Source organism: Neoarius graeffei, chromosome 1, assembly GCF_027579695.1.
Source record: "Neoarius graeffei isolate fNeoGra1 chromosome 1, fNeoGra1.pri, whole genome shotgun sequence".
Lineage (NCBI taxonomy): Eukaryota > Metazoa > Chordata > Actinopteri > Siluriformes > Ariidae > Neoarius > Neoarius graeffei.
Window position 1 is genome coordinate 6,284,767 of NC_083569.1, and position 26,428 is coordinate 6,311,194.

The 26,428-nt window shown below is 41.2% G+C and overlaps 1 protein-coding gene across 1 annotated transcript in view; it reads right to left on the reverse strand.

Moving 5' to 3' along the window:
- Window positions 1-24,030, reverse strand: part of dnajb4 (DnaJ heat shock protein family (Hsp40) member B4) — a 44,609-nt gene extending 20,579 nt beyond the window's left edge. Inside the window, exon 1 of the mRNA XM_060928908.1 lies at window positions 23,705-24,030. Coding sequence (XP_060784891.1) covers window positions 23,705-23,915 — 211 coding nt within the window. The 5' untranslated portion in view covers window positions 23,916-24,030. The remainder of the gene's footprint in view (window positions 1-23,704) is intronic.
- Between the last annotated feature and the right edge of the window lie 2,398 nt (window positions 24,031-26,428).

Below are 26,428 nucleotides of genomic sequence, written 5' to 3' on the forward strand. Positions count from 1 at the left end.
CACCCTCTTACTACCGCCCATGTCATGTATACCACATTTTGGGAATTTTCGTCCATGGGGGGCGCTGTTTTTGGCCGACGCAATTTCTCCAAAACGGGTTTTTGGTAAATAATTCCATAATGCTTTTCCTTCACACCACTACCTTGTGATAGTGCGTTGCTGTTGTAGACACTTATTTCTCCATCTCATAATCGCTCATGTACAGCATAGCGCCACCTTCTGACATGGGAAAAACCAAAAAATTTATTCTTCAAAAATCTATCTCTCATCTTCTATTTACTCAATTGTCATCAAACTTCATACGCAAACTCTTCATAGCTCTCCTGACATATCCGCCAAATTTTGTGCACTTTCACCCCTGGGGGTGCTGGTTATGGCACAAATGATATTGCAGCTTCTGATTGGTCAAACTTGGCAAGCAGACTCTTTACGGTATTTCGCGGGGACGCATGCCCCCGCCCCCCCTGGCCGCTGGCGCGAGGGCCCGTCAAGGCCGCTTGCGGCTTTAATTATTATTATTAGGGCCCGAGCCCTATAGGGCGAAGGCCCTATTGATCTTGTTCGGTTTTTTATTAGGGCCCGAGCCCTATAGGGCGAAGGCCCTATTGATCTTGTTCGGTTTTTTATTATTATTATTATTATTATTATTATTATTATTATTATTATTATTATTATTATTCCTTAGTCGCGGTCGCTGTTCGGCCTTTTTTGGGGCACTTCCTGTGGACGAAAACGCGCATATTTTGGATCATTTTATCGGCATCCCCTACGCTACTCAGATCCAAAACCCCAGATCTGGGCGGGGCTCTGGGCCTCTATAGCGCCCCCTAACGCCTTGAAAATTTTGCCTTTTTTCGAAGGCTCCTGGTTGCCATATAGTTTGTCGTAGAGGAACGAAATTTGGTTCACATATGTATCTTACTGAGACGAACAAAAAAAGTTCTATGAATGCATAGCCACGCCCAACAGGAAGTGAGGTAATTTTACTTTTGTGCGAAATGCATGGCCACGAAGACGGCGCAACTCCTCCTAGACCGTTCATGGGAATGTCACCAAAATTGATACACATCATCTACAGACATGGCTGACAAAAGTTACTAAATACGTTTCACGTAGGATAAAACGTTCAGAAGTTATACGTCAATCAATTTTCACTTCAAAATTTTACATGCTAAAAAATTCATAACAAATCTTCTAATTGCTCAAAACTGCTCATACTTCACACGCAAATCACTCATTGGGCTTCTGACATGTTACCCAATTTCTGTGATATTTCGCCACTGGGGGCGCTATTTTTGGGCAAAAAATCCAATCTTTCCTCAAATTTGGTCAAACTTCACGGCCACCCTCTTACTACCTCCCATGTCATGTATACCGCATTTTGGGAATTTTCGTCCATGGGGGGCGCTGTTTTTGGCCGACGCAATTGCTCCAAAATGGGTTTTTGGTAAATAATTCCATAATGCTTTTCCTTCACACCACTACCTTGTGATAGTGCGTTCCTGTTGTAGACACTTATTTTTCCAACTCATAATCGCTCATGTACAGCATAGCGCCACCTTCTGACATGGGAAAAACCAAAAAATTTATTCTTCAAAAATCTATATCTCATCTTCTATTTACTCAATTGTCATCAAACTTCATACGCAAACTCTTCATAGCTCACCTGACATGTCCGCCAAATTTTGTGCACTTTCGCCCCTGGGGGTGCTGGTTATGGCGGAAATGATATTGCAGCTTCTGATTTGTCAAACTTGGCAAGCAAACTCTATTCAAGACCCTTATTGGGGCGCTTGCCATGGTCGACAACGCACGAAATTTGGCTCCTTTTTCTTAGACTGCCACCGCTACTGAGAACCAAAAGCCCAGATCCAGCCGGGCGTCAGGGCCTCTATAGCGCCCCCTAACTCGTTGTGATTTTGGCCTCCCGCTTTAAGGTGCCTGGTTGCCATGTAGTTTGTAGGAGTGGCATGCCATTTGGTACGCATATGTATCTCACTAAGCCGGACAAAAATGTAATGCCAATGCATTAGCCACGCCCAACAGGAAGTGAGGTAATTTCACTTTTGTGCGAAATGCATGGCCACGAAGACGGCGCAACTCCTCCTAGACTGTTCATAGGAATGTCACCAAAATTGATACACATCATCTACAGACATGGCTGACAAAAGTTACTAAATAAGTTTCACGTAGCTTAAACCGCTCAGAAGTTATACGTCAATCAATTTTTAATGCAAAATTTTACATGCTTAAAAATTCATAACAAATCTTCTAATTGCTCAAAACTGCTCATACTTCACACGCAAATCCCTCATTGGGCTTCTGACATGTTCCCCATTTTCTGTGATATTTCGCCACTGGGGGCGCTATTTTTGGGCAAACAATCCAATCTTTCCTCAAATTTGGTCAAACTTCACGGCCACCCTCTTACTACCGCCCATGTCATGTATACCACATTTTGGGAATTTTCGTCCATGGGGGGCGCTGTTTTTGGCCGACGCAATTTCTCCAAAACGGGTTTTTGGTAAATAACTCCATAATGCTTTTCCTTCACACCACTACCTTGTGATAGTGCGTTGCTGTTGTAGACACTTATTTCTCCAACTCATAATCGCTCATGTACAGCATAGCGCCACCTTCTGACATGGGAAAAACCAAAAAATTTATTCTTCAAAAATCTATCTCTCATCTTCTATTTACTCAATTGTCATCAAACTTCATACGCAAACTCTTCATAGCTCTCCTGACATATCCGCCAAATTTTGTGCACTTTCACCCCTGGGGGTGCTGGTTATGGCACAAATGATATTGCAGCTTCTGATTGGTCAAACTTGGCAAGCAGACTCTTTGCGGTATTTCGCGGGGACGCATGCCCCCGCCCCCCCTGGCCGCTGGCGCGAGGGCCCCTCAAGGCCGCTTGCGGCTTTAATTATTATTATTATTCCTTAGTCGCGGTCGCTGTTCGGCCTTTTTTGGGGCACTTCCTGTGGACGAAAACGCGCATATTTTGGATCATTTTATCGGCATCCCCTACGCTACTCAGATCCAAAACCCCAGATCTGGGCGGGGCTCTGGGCCTCTATAGCGCCCCCTAACGCCTTGAAAATTTTGCCTTTTTTCGAAGGCTCCTGGTTGCCATACAGTTTGTCGTAGAGGAACGAAATTTGGTTCACATATGTATCTTACTGAGACGAACAAAAAAAGTTCTATGAATGCATAGCCACGCCCAACAGGAAGTGAGGTAATTTTACTTTTGTGCGAAATGCATGGCCACGAAGACGGCGCAACTCCTCCTAGACCGTTCATGGGAATGTCACCAAAATTGATACACATCATCTACAGACATGGCTGACAAAAGTTACTAAATACGTTTCACGTAGGATAAAACGTTCAGAAGTTATACGTCAATCAATTTTCACTTCAAAATTTTACATGCTAAAAAATTCATAACAAATCTTCTAATTGCTCAAAACTGCTCATACTTCACACGCAAATCACTCATTGGGCTTCTGACATGTTACCCAATTTCTGTGATATTTCGCCACTGGGGGCGCTATTTTTGGGCAAAAAATCCAATCTTTCCTCAAATTTGGTCAAACTTCACGGCCACCCTCTTACTACCTCCCATGTCATGTATACCGCATTTTGGGAATTTTCGTCCATGGGGGGCGCTGTTTTTGGCCGACGCAATTGCTCCAAAACGGGTTTTTGGTAAATAATTCCATAATGCTTTTCCTTCACACCACTACCTTGTGATAGTGCGTTCCTGTTGTAGACACTTATTTTTCCAACTCATAATCGCTCATGTACAGCATAGCGCCACCTTCTGACATGGGAAAAACCAAAAAATTTATTCTTCAAAAATCTATATCTCATCTTCTATTTACTCAATTGTCATCAAACTTCATACGCAAACTCTTCATAGCTCACCTGACGTGTCCGCCAAATTTTGTGCACTTTCGCCCCTGGGGGTGCTGGTTATGGCGGAAATGATATTGCAGCTTCTGATTTGTCAAACTTGGCAAGCAAACTCTTTTCAAGACCCTTATTGGGGCGCTTGCCATGGTCGACAACGCACGAAATTTGGCTCCTTTTTCTTAGACTGCCACCGCTACTGAGAACCAAGAGCCCAGATCCAGCCGGGCCTCAGGGCCTCTATAGCGCCCCCTAACTCGTTGTGATTTTGGCCTCCCGCTTTAAGGTGCCTGGTTGCCATGTAGTTTGTAGGGGTGGCATGCCATTTGGTACGCATATGTATCTCACTAAGCCGGACAAAAATGTAATGCCAATGCATTAGCCACGCCCAACAGGAAGTGAGGTAATTTCACTTTTGTGCGAAATGCATGGCCACGAAGACGGCGCAACTCCTCCTAGACTGTTCATAGGAATGTCACCAAAATTGATACACATCATCTACAGACATGGCTGACAAAAGTGACTAAATAAGTTTCACGTAGCTTAAACCGCTCAGAAGTTATACGTCAATCAATTTTTAATGCAAAATTTTACATGCTTAAAAATTCATAACAAATCTTCTAATTGCTCAAAACTGCTCATACTTCACACGCAAATCCCTCATTGGGCTTCTGACATGTTCCCCATTTTCTGTGATATTTCGCCACTGGGGGCGCTATTTTTGGGCAAACAATCCAATCTTTCCTCAAATTTGGTCAAACTTCACGGCCACCCTCTTTCTACCGCCCATGTCATGTATACCGCATTTTGGGAATTTTCGTCCATGGGGGGCGCTGTTTTTGGCCGACGCAATTTCTCCCAAAACGGGTTTTTGGTAAATAATTCCATAATGCTTTTCCTTCACACCACTACCTTGTGATAGTGCGTTGCTGTTGTAGACACTTATTTCTCCAACTCATAATCGCTCATGTACAGCATAGCGCCACCTTCTGACATGGGAAAAACCAAAAAATTTATTCTTCAAAAATCTATCTCTCATCTTCTATTTACTCAATTGTCATCAAACTTCATACGCAAACTCTTCATAGCTCTCCTGACATATCCGCCAAATTTTGTGCACTTTCACCCCTGGGGGTGCTGGTTATGGCACAAATGATATTGCAGCTTCTGATTGGTCAAACTTGGCAAGCAGACTCTTTACGGTATTTCGCGGGGACGCATGCCCCCGCCCCCCCTGGCCGCTGGCGCGAGGGCCCGTCGAGGCCGCTTGCGGCTTTAATTTAAAACTTTTTTTTACACATTTTAAACATCTGTGCTTTTTTAAAACATCTTTTTTTTTTTACACATTTTAAAACATCTGTGCTTTTTTTTAAACATCTTGTTTTACACATTTTAAACATCTATGCTTTTTAAAACCTCTTTTGTACACATTTTAGACATCTGTGCTTTTTGAAAACATCTTTTTACACATTTTAAACATCTGTGCTTTTTGAAAGCATCTTTTTACACATTTTAAACATCTGTGCTTTTTGAAAACATCTTTTTACACATTTTAAACATCTGTGCTTTTTTAAAACCTCTTTTGTACACATTTAAAACATCTGTGCTTTTTGAAAACATCTTGTTTTACACATTTTAAACATCTGTGCTTTTTTTAAATTTTTTTTACACATTTTAAACATCTGCTTTTTTAAAAACATCTTGTTTTACACATTTTAAACATCTGTGCTTTTTAAAACCTCTTTTGTACACGTTTAAAACATCTGTGCTTTTTTAAAACATCTTTTTTACACATTTAAAAGATCTGTGCTTTTTTTAAAACATCTTTTTTACACATTTTAAACATCTGTGCTTTTTTAAAACATATTTTTTACACATTTAAAACATCTGTGCTTTTTTAAAACACATTTTTTACACATTTTAAACATCTGTGCTTTTTTAAAACCTTTTTTTTTTACACATTTTAAACATTTGTGCTTTTTTAAAACCTCTTTTGTACGCATTTTAAACATCTGTGCTTTTTTAAAACATCTTTTTTACACATTTTAAACATCTGTGCTTTTTTTAAAAACATCTTTTTTACACATTTTAAACATCTGTGCTTTTTTAAAACCTCTTTTTTTTACACATTTTAAACATCTGTGCTTTTTTAAAACCTCTTTTGTACGCATTTTAAACATCTGTGCTTTTTGAAAACATCTTTTTTACACATTTAAAACATCTGTGCTTTTTTAAAAACATCTTTTTTACACATTTTAAACATCTGTGTTTTTTTAAAACATCTTTTTTACACATTTTAAACATTTGTGCTTTTTTTAAAAACATCTTTTTTACACATTTTAAACATCTGTGCTTTTTTTTTTAAACATCTTGTTTTACACATTTTAAACATCTCATAGCATCGTTAGCTAGCACCTCTTGGCAGACAACACACTGTGGCAGTGGAGCATCTTCAGATCCAGTCCATGAAAATCCAAACTTTAAATAATTGTGGTCATACTTCCTTCTTTTTTTGCTTGGCCCAGACTCTGTCTCCTCACTCACTGGAGCTTTAGGTACTAAAAATCAATCCATTTTGTCTCTGGCAAAGGCTAGCTGAAGTTCGCTAAATGTCCGCAATAGTAACTTATTCTGGTTTAATTTTCCCTCACGTTGCGCCCCCCCTGAAGAACTCTGGCACCCCCCAGGGGAGGCGCGCCCCGCACTTTGAAAAGCCCTGCAATAGAGGCCTAGCACCGTCATGTGACCCCATAGCAACGGTAACTACGGTGCCATGACAGGAGGCATGCTTGTAGTGCTTGATTCAGCTGAGTTAGTTGTTACTGATTGGTATGGGAAGGTTCTGCTGCGTTTTTGGGCGTGTGAATTGTTCCGAGCATCAAATTTTTAAAGTTTACCAAAAGTAAATCATCAGGGGGGAAAAAAACATTCAGCAGGACTCGGTGTTGAACACAGAGGTCAAAACCCCAATGGTATACTCTAGAGGTCTGCGCGGGTCGGATTTTTCAGTCCCGCTCCCGCCCGCACCCGCATTGTGCAGTCCCACTCCCGCCCGCGCCCGCAAAGAATTATGATTTTCAGTCCCACTCCTGCCCGCGCCCACAAAAAAATTATGATTTTCAGTCCCACTCCCGCCCGCACCTGCCATATTTTGTCCCGCTCCCGCCCGCAAATCCCGCATGATGCAGACGTTCGCGTTATTTCTCAGGAAAGTTCTTGTCTTGACACAGCGTAATGGTGCCCCGCCCCCTACTTTGAGTGGATTTGAGCATAAATATCTACAGCTCACGTTTGTTATTGTTTACCTTGTTTCTGAATTCAGCATGTAGTATCTCTAATAATAATAATTAGTGCTGTCAAACGATTAAAATATTTAATCACAAATCACACATTTTTATCACATGAGAAACCATTGTAATTCTCTGATCAGCATAAAAAAAGTGAATGGGCTTGCTTTGTACCAATGTGTTTTTTTTTTTTTTTTTATTGCAAAGCAGAGCTAGTAAAAGAAATGAATTGATTTACTGCTTGCGTTAGTCTACAACTTTAATCAGAGAGACATGTTACACAGTGACGGTAGGCTTGACTCAATGCTATCCCAGAAATCCTTCCTGTAATATGCAAATTTGGCCGCCTCTGATTGGACAGCCAAATTTGCATATTACAGGAAGGATTTCTGGGATAGTATTGAGTCAAGCCTACCGTCACTGTGTAATCTGTCTCTCTGATTAGAGTTGTAGACTAACGCAACAAGTAAATCAATTCACTCATGGTTCTCTTGCTAGCTGGGTGTGAACTGCGAGTCATTAGAGTGATCAAAGGATTTCCCGTTAGGGTGATCAATGGCAAGTTTAAGATGCTATTTCTCACTCAATCTGGCAATCTGACTTTCTCTGCAAATTTAGGCATCTTAAAATGTTTTTATTAATACCAAATAAAATATCCAGCACAAATTATATATGATAGACATAAATTAATAATTTATAAATTTTATTTCAAGCACGTTTTCAGTTAGCGGGACTACAGCTTATCACCGCTTCCACCCACGCCGCATATGTGCACTCCCGCCCGCGCGCGCATATGTGCACTTCCGGTCCCGCCCGCGCCCGCAATGAGCTTTCAAAATTTGTCCCGCACCACACTGCTTTGCGGTGGGTCCCGCGGGACTCCCGCGGGAGTGCAGGGCTCTAGTATACTCACTTCATTTCCATGAAGGTAAGAATTAAAAAAAAATTTTTTTTATAAGTTTCAAAGTGCTCATTCTTATACAGTGAAGTGAACATGAGCAACACAGCGGCTCGGCACAATCTAACCTTCACCGAGACTTAAAAAGCGCATTTACATTTGGGGATCCTTTGGACCCAGTCATTATGGGAAACATCTGATACTGATCTGAGCGCAAATCAGGACGCTGTTTTCACGGAGACTTTGTGAAGTATTGTGTCACGTATGCGGTGATGGACAGATCCAAGTGCCGGAAGTGTGTTTGTTAGCAGGTGTGATATTTACAAAAATGAAACAGAAAGCAGGGTCATAAGGCCATCCTTAAAAAAAAAATCCGTTTCCTGTCCACCGGGTGAGCAAAAAAATTCAGTCGGGAGGGAGGGATTTTTTTTTTTAATATATGGATGGATAAGAAATCGCAATGCTGTGTTTGCTTTTTCTTTCAGTACTTTTTTATTACAAAAGCAGACACATTTAATAAAATACGACAGTTTAATCAACTGAAACTTGTACAAAAACTAAGTTAGCATTTTAAATGCTGACTGCAACATTTGCAAAACTTTTACAAAGGTACTTAAAATGTCCGACACACGGACTTTTTGTAGTTCTAAATCGAGCGTTAGGCCTAGTTCGGATGAAATTACACTATTAAAATGATCACTGAATGATTTGTTTTTCTGAATCTTTACTATTTTGTTGTTCGCTAGAATACCATTTTGCGATTTCACACTTAAGCAAATGTTTGAAAACTCCGATCTCCTTCCTTCATGGTGGCTGCTATTTTTGTGCCGCACGGCGCATGCGCAGAGCTGATTCGATTCTATATTCTGCGCGGAATGCAGGGCTTTCCACAAGCGCCGGCTGCCGGCCATACAGCCGACTACACAATTAAGTCCGGCCGGCTACTTTAATGACTTATTTTTGTAGCCCACAGGCTCTAAATGAAATGTTTATCTAACGGACTGACAATAATGTCAAACTGAACCGCACTCATTTAAGTTGTGATTCGCGCTGTTTGTACCGATAATAACCACAAATTCCCCGCCGACTTCGTTGATCAGGGGAGAGTAACTCATCCGCAGCCCCGACATGCGGTGTGTGCGTGCGCGCACTCGGCGGAGGCAGTAGTGTGTCGGAGGGAACAGAAGCAGAGATGACGCTTATTTTGTCTCCGGTAAACCAGTCTTCTCTCATTCAATTACGTGCTGGCATCAAAAGACACCGTTGGTTGTAAATGAACCCAAACTGAGTGGTTGGAGTGTATTTTCATACACAAATGGAGAAATGTTCGCTGAGTGTTTAATTGTGTAGCCGCCACTGCAGACCGTTGTCGTTGTTAATTCATAGCATGCTCAGCTGCGTGAATGTGTCATGCACCGAAAATAAGAGATTTACAAGCCAGGAACGCCTCATGATGCAATACGCAAGAAAAGAAAGAAGATTCACTGCCATTTTACTTTGTATTTGAGTAAAGTGGATAAATAAATGGTCTGTGGAAAATACATTTAATCCTGGGAACTGCGTGCACAGGAGTTTATTTTGTGTTTACTCCCCCCCGGCTGGCTACTTATGTGTCATGGCTGGCTAGTATGAGCCTTAGTGGAAAGCCCTGGGAACGCGTAAATGTCAAATTCGATTTTAGATTTACGAACCTGAAAAAAATGTCGAAAAACCGGCGTTAAAAAAAAAAAATTTAACCGCACAAACCCGGCCGGTGGACCGGAAACAGAACATTTTTTAATAATGGCCTAAACATGGCTAGAAACAAAAACGTGACAGTGATAATGTTAATACTTCACAAAGCCTCTGTGTCCTTATATGCGTGTGCTGATTGTGCTCAAATCAGCATCAGGCGTTTCCCATAATGACTGGGTCCCAAGTGCACGCACAACACGTTCCGAAGGATCCTTGAATGTAAAAGCAATTTTTAAGCCTCGCTGAAGGTTTGGCTGTACCGAGCCGCTGTGTTGTTGCTCACGTTCACTTCACTGTACAAGAATGAGCACCTTGCTGCAGTTGCAAAACTATTATTTTTTGGAATTCTTACCTTTGTGGAGCATTTGACCGCTTCATTTGACCCGCCGAATGTCCCCCCATTTTCCCTTCTAAATTGAGAAATTTCTCTAGTTTTTGCCCCGATGATGAATTACTTTTGGTAAATAAAAAAAAATCCGATGTTTTCGTTTGGTTCATACGGAAGCCGCGAGAGGCCCTTCATATAATCTTTTTTTATTCACCCTGTTATCCCGAGATAACGACATAATTAATTCAGGATCTCGAGAAAACAACACAACTAATTCGAGATCTCGAGAAAACAAAATTATTCCGTGATCTCAGCTGGATCACTGTATCTCCGTCGGTAGAGACAAAGCCGGGCCAGTCTTCTGCGGAGGTGCCGCGGACTAATTTTGAAATGATCCCTTATTAAAAGACTTAATGCAATCTCTCCCTGTGTCAACCCCTGATCAAAATATTGCCTTATTAGGTGATCGATTATTCCAGACATTCTAATGACCAAAGTTGCGTCTATACAGAATGACAAATAGCCCCAAAGTCAGCATATCACAAGTCTCTTGGCGCACCTGAATGAACCATTTCTCAGCTGTTTACTCGAGATCTCGGAATAATTGTTTTGTTTTCTCGAGATCTCGAATTAGTTGTGTTGTTTTCTCGGGATCCTGAATTAATTATGTCGTTATCTCGAGATAACAAGGTGAATAAAAAAAAGATTATATGAAGGGCCTCTCTCGGCTTCCGTAGGTTCAAAATGGTTCACACATCCAAAAACGCAGCAAAACCTTCCCATACCGATCAATAACGACTAACTTGGCTGAATCAAGCACGACAAGCGTGCCTCCTGTCATGGCGTCATATGGTAGTTACCGTTACGGTGCAAAGCCTCAATTGATCCGCGGAATCATTTGAACCAATGGTTTGGATTTGTTGCTTTAGTGCATGGTATTTATTTAACATAAAGTTGAGAAAATCTCAGCTGCACTGCTGCTTTGTGTCACGTCCACACATAAATAACTGATCACCGGGACCTTTAGTGTGTGTCTACGAGAGCAGAGTCACTGCGATGACTGAGCTGTACTACTGGAAAGATTTAACATTTAGCACTTATGCACTCTTTCACCATTTAGTCGTCATTTCGTTGTGTTCAGCTTCAGCCTTTTATGGAGTTCTGTGGGTGTGGCCATAGACATATAAACATAGACGCCGCCTTCTGCGTAGAATCATACGTCATCCTCGCCGCCATATTGGATGTGGCAAAGTGGAGATTCTTCAGCCGTCTCTGGTATAGCGTCTAGACAGTAGCCGAGAATAAAGACGCCTCATTCATGTGCTGCGTTTAACTGTACCAACAGGTTTACAGTCCAAACGAGATCACATGGGATTACCTTTCACAAAAATACTTTTCATTGTATTTGGTCATTATAACGTAATTTTACGAACAGATTTTCCTGACTTTGAGGCTAATATGAAGTCTCGCGCATAATAGCCACTCGGTGAAACCTGTCTCCAAACAACGAAGTATTTCCTTCTTAACTACGCTGATTGTTGTTAGTTGCTTAGCTAACTTTTCACATACTATGTAGGTTTCCCAAAAATAAAGCCATGAAAAAGCAGTGGGAGACAGCTGTGCGACGGGAAGGGTTTTCTGCTACTCCGTCATCCATGCTCTGCAGTGAACACTTCGGAACGGAGGATTTGGACAGAACAGGTCAGACAGTCAGGATCAGAGAGGGAGCTGTTCCTTCAGTCTTCAGTTTCCCAGCTCATCTCCACCGGGGAGGTGTAGAGTTATAAGCAGTGAGAATTAGAGAATACAGTGTCACACTATGATGAACGTTTTTGAACGTATGATGAATGTTTTTAACCTTTCTGAATGTGAAGGAATCAGTGACGTATTTTGTTTTGGTATGACATTAGAACCTGGCCGAACTCAGTTTGGCGGTCATTCAGCTCACTTTATTCAACGAGAGCAGGTCTGTGTGGTGACTCAATAAATAAAACAATACATTTTTATTTTCATTCACTATTTCCAGTTTTTCCACAATTTCTATCATTTATCATATTCAGTCTTGTAGGTTGGTTATTGTGGCCTCAGGTTTTGGTAGCTTGCTACGGTATGCTGACTGATTAGCTTACCTGAGCGTATCTGTCGCTAGTTTGCAGTGTACAGGGTATTTCGCACACTATTTATAACCATCACATTAAAAGTTATATACAACCCCGATTCCAAAAAAGTTGGGACAAAGTACAAATTGTAAATAAAAACGGAATGCAATAATTTACAAATCTCAAAAACTGATATTGTATTCACAATAGAACATAGACAACATATCAAATGTCGAAAGTGAGACATTTTGAAATTTCATGCCAAATATTGGCTCATTTGAAATTTTATGACAGCAACACATCTCAAAAAAGTTGGGACAGGGGCAATAAGAGGCTGGAAAAGTTAAAAGGTACAAAAAAGGAACAGCTGGAGGACCAAATTGCAACTCATTAGGTCAATTGGCAATAGGTCATTAACATGACTGGGTATAAAAAGAGCATCTTGGAGTGGCAGCGGCTCTCAGAAGTAAAGATGGGAAGAGGATCACCAATCCCCCTAATTCTGCGCCGACAAATAGTGGAGCAATATCAGAAAGGAGTTCGACAGTGTAAAACTGCAAAGAGTTTGAACATATCATCATCTACAGTGCATAATATCATCAAAAGATTCAGAGAACCTGGAAGAATCTCTGTGCGTAAGGGTCAAGGCCGGAAAACCATACCGGGTGCCCGTGATCTTCGGGCCCTTAGACGGCACTGCATCACATACAGGCATGCTTCTGTATTGGAAATCACAAAATGGGCTCAGGAATATTTCCAGAGAACATTATCTGTGAACACAATTCACCGTGCCATCCGCCGTCGCCAGCTAAAACTCTATAGTTCAAAGAAGAAGCCGTATCTAAACATGATCCAGAAGCGCAGACGTCTTCTCTGGGCCAAGGCTCATTTAAAATGGACTGTGGCAAAGTGGAAAACTGTTCTGTGGTCAGACGAATCAAAATTTGAAGTTCTTTATGGAAATCAGGGACGCCGTGTCATTCGGACTAAAGAGGAGAAGGACGACCCGAGTTGTTATCGGCGCTCAGTTCAGAAGCCTGCATCTCTGATGGTATGGGGTTGCATTAGTGCGTGTGGCATGGGCAGCTTACACATCTGGAAAGACACCATCAATGCTGAAAGGTATATCCAGGTTCTAGAGCAACATATGCTCCCATCCAGATGACGTCTCTTTCAGGGAAGACCTTGCATTTTCCAACATGACAATGCCAAACCGGGCGGCACGGTGGTGTAGTGGTTAGCACTGTCGCCTCACAGCAAGAAGGTCCTGGGTTCGAGCCCCGGGGCCGGCGAGGGCCTTTCTGTGTGGAGTTTGCATGTCCTCCCCGTGTCCGCGTGGGTTTCCTCCGGGTGCTCCGGTTTCCCCCACAGTCCAAAGACATGCAGGTTAGGCTAATTGGTGGCTCCAAATTGACCGTAGGTGTGAATGTGAGTGTGAATGGTTGTCTGTGTCTATGTGTCAGCCCTGTGATGACCTGGCGACTTGTCCAGGGTGTACCCCGCCTTTCGCCCGTAGTCAGCTGGGATAGGCTCCAGCTTGCCTGCGACCCTGTAGAAGGATAAAGCGGCTAGAGATAATGAGATGAGATGAGACAATGCCAAACCACATACTGCATCAATTACAGCATCATGGCTGCGTAGAAGAAGGGTCCGGGTACTGAACTGGCCAGCCTGCAGTCCAGATCTTTCACCCATAGAAAACATTTGGCGCATCATAAAACGGAAGATACGACAAAAAAGACCTAAGACAGTTGAGCAACTAGAATCCTACATTAGACAAGAATGGGTTAACATTCCTATCCCTAAACTTGAGCAACTTGTCTCCTCAGTCCCCAGACGTTTACAGACTGTTGTAAAGAGAAAAGGGGATGTCTCACAGTGGGAAACATGGCCTTGTCCCAACTCTTTTGAGATGTGTTGTTGTCATGAAATTTAAAATCACCTAATTTTTCTCTTTAAATGATACATTTTCTCAGTTTAAACATTTGATATGTCATCTATGTTCTATTCTGAATAAAATATGGAATTTTGAAACTTCCACATCATTGCATTCCGTTTTTATTTACAATTTGTACTTTGTCCCACCTTTTTTGGAATCGGGGTTGTATATACGTGTGTGTGTTAATGGGTGAATAAAAGGCATCGAGTTAAATATTATTGTAGAAAGGGGCTTTATGAAGTTCAGTCCATTTACTTGCATCAGTTTACGGGGAAGATTTGCCACATCCAATATGGCGGACACTCTGACGTATCCCAGCAACAGGCCACCCAGCTCAATGCGGCGTCTATGTTTATATGTCTTTGGGTGTGGCTAGATGTAGATGCTACTGATCAGCGTTTAGGCTGATCAAAAACCAAATAGATCCATACTGGATAAACTGTTTCAATAAGTGAGATGATCATTTTGAAAGTTTTTCATCATTTGTTTTCGTAGTTGAAGGATTTCAACAGCACTGTGATGCACATCAGAGGACGAAATCGCCATCAGACTCCTGAACAGCTGACAGGAGTCTATAACCATGGATGACCTCCCTCTAAACTGTCCACATCTGTTTGCACACTGCTGCCCTTTTTGCTGATGTTCCTTGACCGTTTACATCTGATTACATTGTTTGCGCATTACTGCCGTTTTCTTGACTGTTTACGTCTTGGTTACACCGTTTGTACATTCGCACGTTACCGCCCTTCTGCTGCTACATCTGATCATTGCCTTATTTTTGTACTACACTGGGTGTTTTTGCTTTTCTTTTTGCACTATATTGCCTTACTTTGTATTACTTCTTCCGCCTATTTATTTATTTGTAATTGGCATTCATGGTGGACAGCAAATTAAGAATTTCACTGTGCAAGTGGACATGTCCTTACTGTGCATATTGAACTTGAAAACATTTTGTGCACTAATGCTGAAGCTAAGCTTTATTAAAAAAATATCCAAACATTATCGGTATTGCAGATTTCGTCTGACACTGTGATTAGCAGCACCGGAGCACCCCAGGGTACGGTGCTGGCCCCTCTTCTCTTCACCCTGTACACCGCGGACTTCTGCTACAACTCGGAGATGTGTCATATTCAGAAGTTCGACGATGACACAGCCATAGCGGGGTGTATCAGGGATGACAGATAGGAGCCTGGTGAGGGATGTTGCCGTTTGGTGCAACAGGAACCATCTGCAGCTCAACACCTCGAAGACCAAGGAGCTGGTCATTGACTTTGGGAGGTCCAGACCAAGGCCACGACCAGTTCTGATTGAGGGAGCCGAGGTGGAGGCTGTGGATTCCTACAAGTACCTCGGGCTGTGGCTGGACAGCAAGCTGGACTGGACTTGCAACACCAATCACTTATACAGGAAGGTACAGAGCAGGCTATACTTCCTGAGGAGGCTGCGGTCCTTTAACATCTGCAGGAAACTCCTGTGGATGTTCTATCAGTCTGTGGTCACCAGTGTCCTGTTTTACACCATGGTGTGCTGGGGGGGCAGCACATCCAAGGAGGACACATTCAGGCCGGACAAACTGATCAGGCGGGCCGGCTCTGTGGTCGGCATGAAGCTGGACTCTTTGGTGACGGTGGCAGAGAAGAGGACTATGGACAAACTACTGAACATCATGGACGATGCCAGTCACCCTCTGCACACCGTCATCAGCAACCAGAGGAGCCTGTTCAGGGACAGAATGCTCCTTCCCAAGTGCAGGACAAACAGACTCAAAAACTCCTTTGTCCCTCACGCCATCAGACTGTACAACTCCTCTCTGGGGGGGAGGAGGGGTAACAGGAGGACAGAGGACAGGAAAGTAATACTGGACAATGTGCAATATAAATGTGCAATACCTTTCCTGCTCGATTTTTTTTTTCCATATTTTATTTTTTATATTTGTATATGTTAATACTTAATTTATCTAGACGTTCTCTCTATTTTCTATTCTTTAATGATGCTGCTGGAATTTAAATTTCCCTGAGGGAACCCTCCCAAAGGGACCAATAAATCCATCTATCTATCTATCTATCTATCTATCTATCTATCTATCTATCTATCTATCTATCTATCTATCTATCTATCTATCTATCTATCTATCCATCCATCTATCTTCTTCTTGTGGTATACCCGTATGATCATGATGGATCACACCAGCTCTTGTAGTCGATACCAAGCACACAGCAACAGCCATGTTGTCATGGAAACACTATTTTTTGTTCCAATATGGCTGTCAGACGCGCCAGAGGCCTCGTTTGTTTGTTTATTTAATTATTTATTTGTTTAAAATAGAGGAGTATTTAAGAGTTAGAACCTGTGCCCATAAGGATCCTGTCCGTTACCTTCCTCTCCATACTGTCAGGACATCTGTCCATGAACTGAATCTCAAGAGAAGGCGGGTCATGCAGCAAGACAACGACCCTAAGCACACAAGTCGTTCTACCAAAGAATGGTTAAAGAAGAATAAAGTTAATGTTTTGGAACGGCCAAGTCAAAGTCCTGACCTTAATCCAATGGAAATGTTGTGGAAGGACCTGAAGCGAGCAGTTCATGTGAGGAAACCCACCAACATCCCAGAGTTGAAGCTGTTCTGTATGGAGGAACGGGCTAAAATTCCTCCAAGCCGGTGTGCAGGACTGATCAACAGTTACCGCAAACGTTTATTTGCAGTTATTGCTGCACAAGGGGGTCACACCAGATACTGAAAGCAAAGGTTCACATACTTTTGCCACTCACAGATATGTAAAATTGGATCATTTTCCTCAATAAATAAATGACCAAGTATAATGTTTTTGTCTCATTTGTTTAACTGGGTTCTCTTTATCTACTTTTAGGACTTGCGTGAAAGTCTGATGATGTTTTAGGTCACATTTATCCAGAAACATAGTAAATTCTAAAGGGTTCAGAATCTTTCAAGCACCACTGTACATTTACTTAAGTACACTTTTTGAGTATCTGTACTTTTCTTGAGTATTATTTCTTTTGGAAACTTATGACTTTAAATTGGGGTGGCACGGTGGTGTAGTGGTTAGCGCTGTCGCCTCACAGCAAGAAGGTCCGGGTTCGAGCCCCATGGCCGGCGAGGGCCTTTCTGTGTGGAGTTTGCATGTTCTCCCCGTGTCTGCGTGGGTTTCCTCCGGGTGCTCCGGTTTCCCCCACAGTCCAAAGACGTGCAGGTTAGGTTAACTGGTGACTCTAAATTGACCGTAGGTGTGAATGTGAGTGTGAATGGTTGTCTGTGTCTATGTGTCAGCCCTGTGATGACCTGGCGACTTGTCCAGGGTGTACCCCGCCTTTCGCCCGTAGTCAGCTGGGATAGGCTCCAGCTTGCCTGCGACCCTGTAGAACAGGATAAAGCGGCTAGAGATAATGAGATGAGATGAAGACAGTATTGCTGCACAAGGGGCTCACACCAGCAGTAGCGGCTGGCTTTTGTAAAAGTGAGGGAGGAAGGAATGCTTGGTTGAAGGTCACGGGCCCCAATGCGACCGCACCTGCTGGACCGGCTATAGTTACACGCACGGGTTGAGTTGATAATAGTTGAAAAACCTATCATTTTAACGGGGTGTGTACACTTTTTATAGCTGCTGTACACATTACTTTCAGGTGTTCAACACATCTTTCTCTTTCAAAATTCTCTCAAAATCTTCCGTATTTAATGAAGCAAACCTGGCGGCCATGTTTGTAGCTCAGCCCATGGAAGGGTTTTGCAAGCAAAACATTCACCACGTCCTCTGTTTCCATTACTTTATTCGTAGAATATCTATAACATAGTCAATCCACTTCCACCTCGCCGTTCTCACTCTGACTGCCGAAGTGCCCGAGTCACCGGATCTAGAAGTTAAGTTTGATAAGATAACCCCTCCCCCCAGGCAGCTAAGGCCTCTACTTATTGGTTCATTGCGCAACGAGGGCTGCAGCCTATTGGTTGATATTTTGTAGCACTTGTCAGATCTCTTAGCTAGTCCCACCCTCTTAGAGGAGGATTTTCCTCCTCTCTCTCATTGAAGTCTATGTTAACCACGAGCCGCCAGTGCCGGAGACTGTTTGAATCGGAGTGAATGGGAGCCGAAGGGAGGAAGATCCTCCGTGCAGTAATTTCTAATAGCGAGCGATAGGGGGTGCTAATGTAATTTCACCCAGAGAAACGAATATAATGTACATGTCGTATTTGGCAGTAAAATAGTAATATTCAAGGACAGCAATTCATTAAATTGGTCAAGACAATTTCAACTTTTTATTCTTAGAATTTTTAAGGAGGATCTTCCTCCCTCTCCTCACTGGAGAAGCCACCTGTGCACACCAGATACTGAAAGCCAAGGCTCACATCATGGCTCGAAATTCGCGGTGGTCCGGTCGCCCAAGGCGACTTAATTTGTAATTTGGCAGGTAATTCCTGTCACTAGCCAGCCCGGCTGGTTAGTTGAAAATAAAAAATATATATATGAAGCGAAGATTCGGACACACAGTCAACTAAAGCCGACACATATTAAGCGCGTGCCGTGTCTGTGTTAATCGATGTGTTTATCGGCAGGACGGAAAATACCGAAGAATTCCGAATCATATCGTGTACGAGTCAGGCTGTCGGTTTTTTCACTACTGCGCATGCATATAACGCATCTCGTTGAATATCGCGGTAATCACGTTATCAAATTCAATAGATGTGGCCACATTATCGCCCGTTTAAACACGTGTTTTTGTTGTTGTTTACATCTACATCTGTCAAAGTTACGTTGCAACGTGGAATTTTCTGAAAGGTGGACAGAAACCGGCAGAGACGAGGACAAAGTGACCTCGGTCTGAAGAGGAGAAACGACAAAGGACTTATAAGCAAACGTGGGAGCAGGGTAGGCCTCGGCTGCGATACGATTCATTTTTTTCAAGTTGATTCCTCGTCAATATGAAGCTCCGAATGCTTTCTCTCTCATAAACGGTTAAATACAGAAAGCATGTTGGACATATTTTGGGTGCTATAGTCATGATAGTAAGTATATTTGTTTTCAATACTCATACACCAAGTTTTCCAGTATATTATTATTTGTTGATATTATATTATGGTGCTCTGTGTTGTTCTCATTTATGGATTTAACAACAGTATCAAAATACTCGAGTCTTGAAACAAATGCACATTAGTCATGAACAATGGTGACTACTCTCTTTTGCGTTATTTTTGAGAGAAGTAAAAATCATACATGAACAAATTTTGGCGAGTTGATTTTCTGTTTGGCGAGTTACTTTGGAATTTTGTAATTAGTCCAATATATGAATTTCTAGGCCTGCTCACATACTTTTGCCACTCAGATATATCCATTCAAAAGTTTGGGGTCACCCAGGCAATTTTGTGTTTTCCATGAAAAGTCACACTTTTATTTACCACCAAAGTTGTAAAATTAATAGAAAATATAGTCAAGACATTTTTCTGGCCATTTTGAGCATTTAATCGACCCCACAAATGTGATGCTCCAGAAACTCAATCTGCTCAAAGGAAGGTCAGTTTTATAGCTTCTCTAAAGAGCTAAACTGTTTTCAGCTGTGCTAACATGATTGTACAAGGGTTTTCTAATCATCCATTAGCCTTCTGAGGCAATGAGCAAACACATTGTACCATTAGAACACTGGAGTGAGAGTTGCTGGAAATGGGCCTCTATACACCTATGGAGATATTGCACCAAAAACCAGACATTTGCAGCTAGAATAGTCATTTACCACATTAGCAATGTATAGAGTGGATTTCTGATTAGTTTAAAGTGATCTTCATTGAAAAGAACAGTGCTTTTCTTTCAAAAATAAGGACATTTCAAAGTGACCCCAACGGTAGTGTGTGTCATATTGGATCATTTTCCTCAATAAATAAACGACCGAGTAGAATATTTTTGTATTACACTGGGTTGACTTTTTCCGCCTATTTATTTGTAATTGGCATTCATGGTGGACAGCAAATTAAGAATTTCATTGTGCAAGTGGACATGTGCATATGACAATCAACACTTTGTGCACTAATCCTGAAGCTAAACTTTTTTTTTTTTATTAGAGTGGGGTAATACGCCCCCGGCCTGTTTTACCCAAAATAACCACCAGATGGCGCAAAGTTACATTTCTATTGTTGCTATGGACTGGCTTGACAACAGGGATATACAAATATCCACTGTGGATCACATATCAGCAACGCAGCGGAGAGAAATCAAATTTCATGGTAAGTGATATAATTTTCAGATATCAGTAAAACTGTATTTAGATAGCTGCTATTTCGTCAGATATCACAGCTGTGTATGTGGTATGAGTAGACAAGTCAGTACGTAAAAAAAAAATACATTAGGTATAAAAAGTTGAATCACATTTTGAAAGTAAGACCCTTTTTTGTAAAAGTGTAGTCTGTGGGGTAAAACGCCCCCTTAATGGCGGGGTAAATGGCCCCCAGGGGGCATCGTTTCCTTTTATCATAATTACTGTATTTCATACATTTCTGAATAGCAGATACATAGTTTTTAATAACATCTCGCTTACCTGGTTGAGTAAAGCAAGTAATTTGAACTTGATATTAAAAATAATTGAAATTAAAAAAAAATTGAAATTAAAATGCGAAATATAATAAAATAATGCATATATTCATTAATTCAGGGATATTTTCTTGTTTCTTTCACATTATAGGCTTAAGTAAACACTTTTGCTATCCAAACAGCTTTTTTTGAGTGAGGGGGCCTATTGCGCCACCTCAGGGGGGCCTTTTACCCCACTGGGGGGGGGGGGGGGGTAAAAGGTCCCCTTGGCACAATGTTTGTTTTTGTTAAAAAAAAAAAAATTAAGTATTAACTTTAGGCAAACTTTAGGTGGCATTATTGTTCATGTCACTGTTGTCAAAAACTATTATTAAAACTAAACACATGGTTCATTTCAACTTGGAGAAAAGGGGGGCTTTTTCCCCCACTCTACTCTATCGCATACATGTCAACCTTTGGTCAATCAAACCTGTATAACCAACCTCCAAAATCCGTATTTCCCTTATAAAATCCGTATAAGATGCAAATTAAAATAATTTACCTAAAATTTGAATGATAATTAACAATGATCTATCCCAGTTACTTTTTATTCAATATTAATAACAATAAACCTTCAGAATGAATATAAAGCTCCAGTGTTTGACAAAAACACAAAGTGTTATCAGCGTAGTTACGAAGGAAATACTTCGTTGTTTGGCGACAGGTTTCACCGAGCGGCTATTATGCACGAGACTCCATATTAGCCACAAAAATCTGTTCGTAAAATTACGTTATAATGACCAAATACAATGAAAAGTATTTTTCCAGTCTCACCTGTGAAAGGTAATCCCATGTGATCTCGTTTGGACGGTAAACCTGTTGGTACAGTTAAACGCAGCACATGAATGAGGTATCTTTATTCTCGGGCGAGGATGACGTATGATTCTACGCAGAAGCCGGCGTCTATGACTTCACGGTTGGCGGGATTCTCGCAACGCGGTGTGCGCATGATCAAAAGTGGAACGAAGTCTCACTACCACAAGATAATGCGCGATTTCATAAGACTCTTTACTGGCTGTGTGTGGTGTACAGTACGTTTGTAAATGTTATGCGTTCTTATCATCGTGGGAATTGATTATAGCTCTAAATCAGACCTGGGCATTTTCCGGCCCGCGGGCCGCATCCGGCCCTTTGGTTCATTCTGACCGGCCCGCGTAAGGTTAATTAGAAATTACAAAATAAACGTATTTTCTAATTTTACCTCATGCATGGACTGAATGTGCATTGCTTTTATTTTGAAGTTGTGTTCAACAAAAACGCAATGCGCGCGACATGAAAATGACATGAAATCCCACGAAACCTAATCGCGTGATAACTACTTCCGTAATTTGTCCAGACCAACCACAAACTTGTACGTCATCCTTCAAACGGTCCAGCCAATCACACAGTGTGACGTCACCAGCAGGCGCCGGAGCCGAGCTCCGTCGAAAAGCACCAAATGAGGTGATTAGACTACAAATGTGTGCATCATTATTATAATAATATGATGTATCTTGCTTGATATTTGGAGTAGAAAGACAATATTGTGATGTCTTTTATTGTGTTTTGGGGTGAATGTGACTGAAAAAAAAATGGTACAAACGTTCACATTTTGTTAGCCATTGTTTTGGGAAATTTGATTGAATAAATGACATTTTTTTGTAAGGCAACCTCGTTTTTTCCAGACTCTTACCGGTCTTAGCAGTTTGTAAGAACAATGTTATTTATTGCTTTGTATAAAGAAATACAATTAATATTATGCAGAATTTAGTTCAGCCTTTTGGTCCGGCCCTCCACAAAATTTTCTGTTTCTCATGTGGCCCCATGGAAAAAATAATTGCCCACCCCTACACTGTAAAAAATGTCCGTAGAATTAACAGTGAATTTATGTAAAATCATGACATAAAAAAACTGTAAATACAAAAACAATGAAGCAGTGTGTCATTTACATCAATATACTGTACAACTCCTAACCAATTACCACTGTTAATTTAACAGTAAGAATATGTTGAATTGATCATATTTTTTTGTAGAATTTACAAATTGTTGTAGTTTAAACACAGACAAACTGTAATACTAAAACAGAATGTGATAGTTAAAATTACATCATTGCCCTGTTAAAAAAATTAAAAAATGCCCACCGTCGTGGCTCAGTCAACTAAGGCGTCATACCATGAATCCGGGGACCCGGGTTCGATTTCGACCTGAGGTCATTTCCCGATCCCTCCCCGTCTCTCTCTCTAGCTCATTTCCTGTCTCTGCACTGTCCTATCCAATAAAGGTGAAAAAAGCCCAAAAAAAATTCTAAAAAAAAATCTGTCTAGTAGATCATTGCTTGTAACCATCATTTTGAATCATTGTTTATTGTACAATGAATATCCGTAAAATTAACAGTTATGTATTGATTATTGTACATTGAATGAAAGTTTGTAAAATTGAACATTTTCAAACTGTTGTTTTTACAAGTGTTGATATACCTTACCGTAAAGCCATATACACTGTCACTGTATTTTTTACGGTGAAAAAATGGCAACCACAGCTGCCAGTTTTTCACTGTAAATTTGACAAGATTTTTTTTTACAGTGAAATAAATATTGAAGTTTTTTTTTTTAAAGAATCCGTATAACTTTATTTATACGCCCGTATACTACGTTTATTGAATCAAATCCGTATAAAATACGGACATTTCGTATAGGTTGACATGTATGGTATCGGTATTGCAGATTTTCTTCTCGCGGTATACCGGTATGATCACGATGGATCGCACCAGCTCTTGTAGTCGAAACCAAGCACAAGCGCACAGTACCAGCCATGTTGTCATGGAAACACAATATTTTTTTGCCCCATTATGACGCGCCAGAGGCCTCGTTTGTTTGTTTGTTTGATTATTTATTTGTTTAAAATAGAGGAGTATTTAAGAGTTAGAACCCATGCCCATAAGGATCCTGTCCGTTACCTTCCTCTCCATACTGGTCGTATATCTCGCGTTTTTTGGGGTCACTGAGGACTTCATAGGCTTCAGCCACCTCCTTGAATTTCTCCGCCGCGTTGGGCGCCTTGTTTTTATCCGGGTGCCATTTCAGAGCCTGCTTTCTGTAAGCCTTCTTTATGTCCTCCTCAGCCGCTCCTTTCGAAATGCCCAGGATTTTATAATAGTCTTTCCCCATTCTTCGGTTTTCCTCCGTGGGTGTGGGTGTGTCCCCTGTGGATTGAGCCTCTATAATAATAATAATAATAATAATAATAATAATAATAATAATCACCGACTCTCCTCTGCTCTGAGACTCTGCTGTTATGGGTTCTTCTCTCCTGATTTGCTCCTTTAAATAGCCAGGCTGGTGCTGGTCCTGCCTCCTGCCTCCTCCTCCTCAGCCTCTTTCTTAAAAAAAAAAAAAGAACCCCCCACGTCATTTCCTCCATCTTCCAGACCCCAAATCTCATTCCAGGGACCATTCCTGCGTCCCAAACTGAAATCTTCCTCAGTGAAGTACCTTTTATAGCCCTTTTCCACCAAATCAGTTCCCGTGCTTAGTTTGGAACCGGGTTTTCTGTTTCCACTGACAAAGAACCGGCTCTGGGCCAGAAAAACCGGTTAGCACAACATACATCAAATCAACATAAAATCCTTATAGCCCTTACGAAAATCTACCATGGTTTACTATGGTTTTAATGTAGTAACCATGATTCTACCATGGTATCTCATGGTGATTCTAAGTACTATGAACCAACCATAGTATTACTATGGTTCATCCATGGTAGTAACCATGGTTCTACTATGGTATTTCATGGTGATTCTAAGTACTATGAACCAACCATAGTATTACTATGGTTCATCCATGGTAGTAACCATGGTTCTACTATGGTATTTCATGGTGATTCTAAGTACTATGAACCAACCATAGTATTACTATGGTTCATCCATGGTAGTAACCATGGATCTACTATGGTATTTCATGGTGATTCTAAGTACTATGAACCAACCATAGTATTACTATAGTTCATCCATGGTAGTAACCATGGTTCTACTATGGTATTTCATGGTGATTCTAAGTACTATGAACCAACCATAGTATTACTATTTTTCATCCATGGTAGTAACCATGGTTCTACTATGGTATTTCATGGTGATTCTAAGTACTATGAACCAACCATAGTATTACTATGGTTCATCCATGGTAGTAACCATGGTTCTACTATGGTATCTCATGGTTATTCTAAGTACTATGAACCAACCATAGTATTACTATGGTTCATCCATGGTAGTAACCATGGTTCTACTATGGTATTTCATGGTGATTCTAAGTACTATGAACCAACCATAGTATTACTATGGTTCATCCATGGTAGTAACCATGGTTCTACTATGGTATTTCATGGTGATTCTAAGTACTATGAACCAACCATAGTATTACTATGGTTCATCCATGGTAGTAACCATGGATCTACTATGGTATTTCATGGTGATTCTAAGTACTATGAACCAACCATAGTATTACTATGGTTCATCCATGGTAGTAACCATGGTTCTACTATGGTATTTCATGGTGATTCTAAGTACTATGAACCAACCATAGTATTACTATGGTTTATCCATGGTAGTAACCATGGATCTACTATGGTATTTCATGGTGATTCTAAGTACTATGAACCAACCATAGCATTACTGTGGTTTATCCATAGTACTGCAGTAGCTGTGGTAGCATCATAGTTGTACGGTATGTGTAATAGGTCATAGTAACTACGAAATTAGTTTAAAAAGGGATAGTATGGTTTTTAAAAGGATGCACTAACTGTAGTATTACCATGCTTTCGTCCAACAGTCAATGCTGTAGAGAAGGATCTCGATTAACAGCCCAGATACATTAACATTTACTTAGAACCTAAAAATGTAAGTGAACATTGAGGTAAAATGCACCATGGTTTTCATGGTTACCCCCAAAAAACCATGAAAACCATGAATAACTATAAACCATGGTAAAACCATGGTTAGTTTTCATAGTAAAACCATGGTTAATTTTCGTAAGGGAGCCTTCGAATCGCACCAAACTTAAAGGGGTACCAAATATAATATATACAGTTGCTGATGTGACAAAGTAACGTATTCTTAAGTATTCTATCAAATTTATATACTAGAAAACAACGAAATATCTTGGTAATTGTAAATATAATAGTTGGTACGCTAAACGGCACATTTTTAAAAGACCGTGACGTCAGCCCTACCCACTGCACTAGGAGAGAAGCGTGTAATCATGGCGTCGGGCGCATCAAGTGAAAGCGACAGCTCTGTCGAATCATACGAAGAGATCCCGCAAGACACACTGCAAGCAGGCTATGGCTTAGAAGGGTACCAGTTCGAACCTAGGAGAGGTACTCTCGACTCCGGTGATGACGAAAGAAGAGAAGAAAGCTCGAACTCGCTTGGTGTTTTTCAGCGGAAACGAGTGAAAAGGCACGTCTGGAGGATCGTTATGCTTTCCATCGGTCCTGTTATTACACCCGAAAGCAACACACTGTGGCATCGTGTAGCCGATCACTTACAATTCATCCTACTTTCCGATTCACACGTGCTATTCCCAACCTCAATGAGCCAACACAACTGGGCACATACATACGTCATGAGTGTTACGCAGAGAAAATGAACGTGCATTCTGATTGGATAAAATTAATATCATGGCGGGCT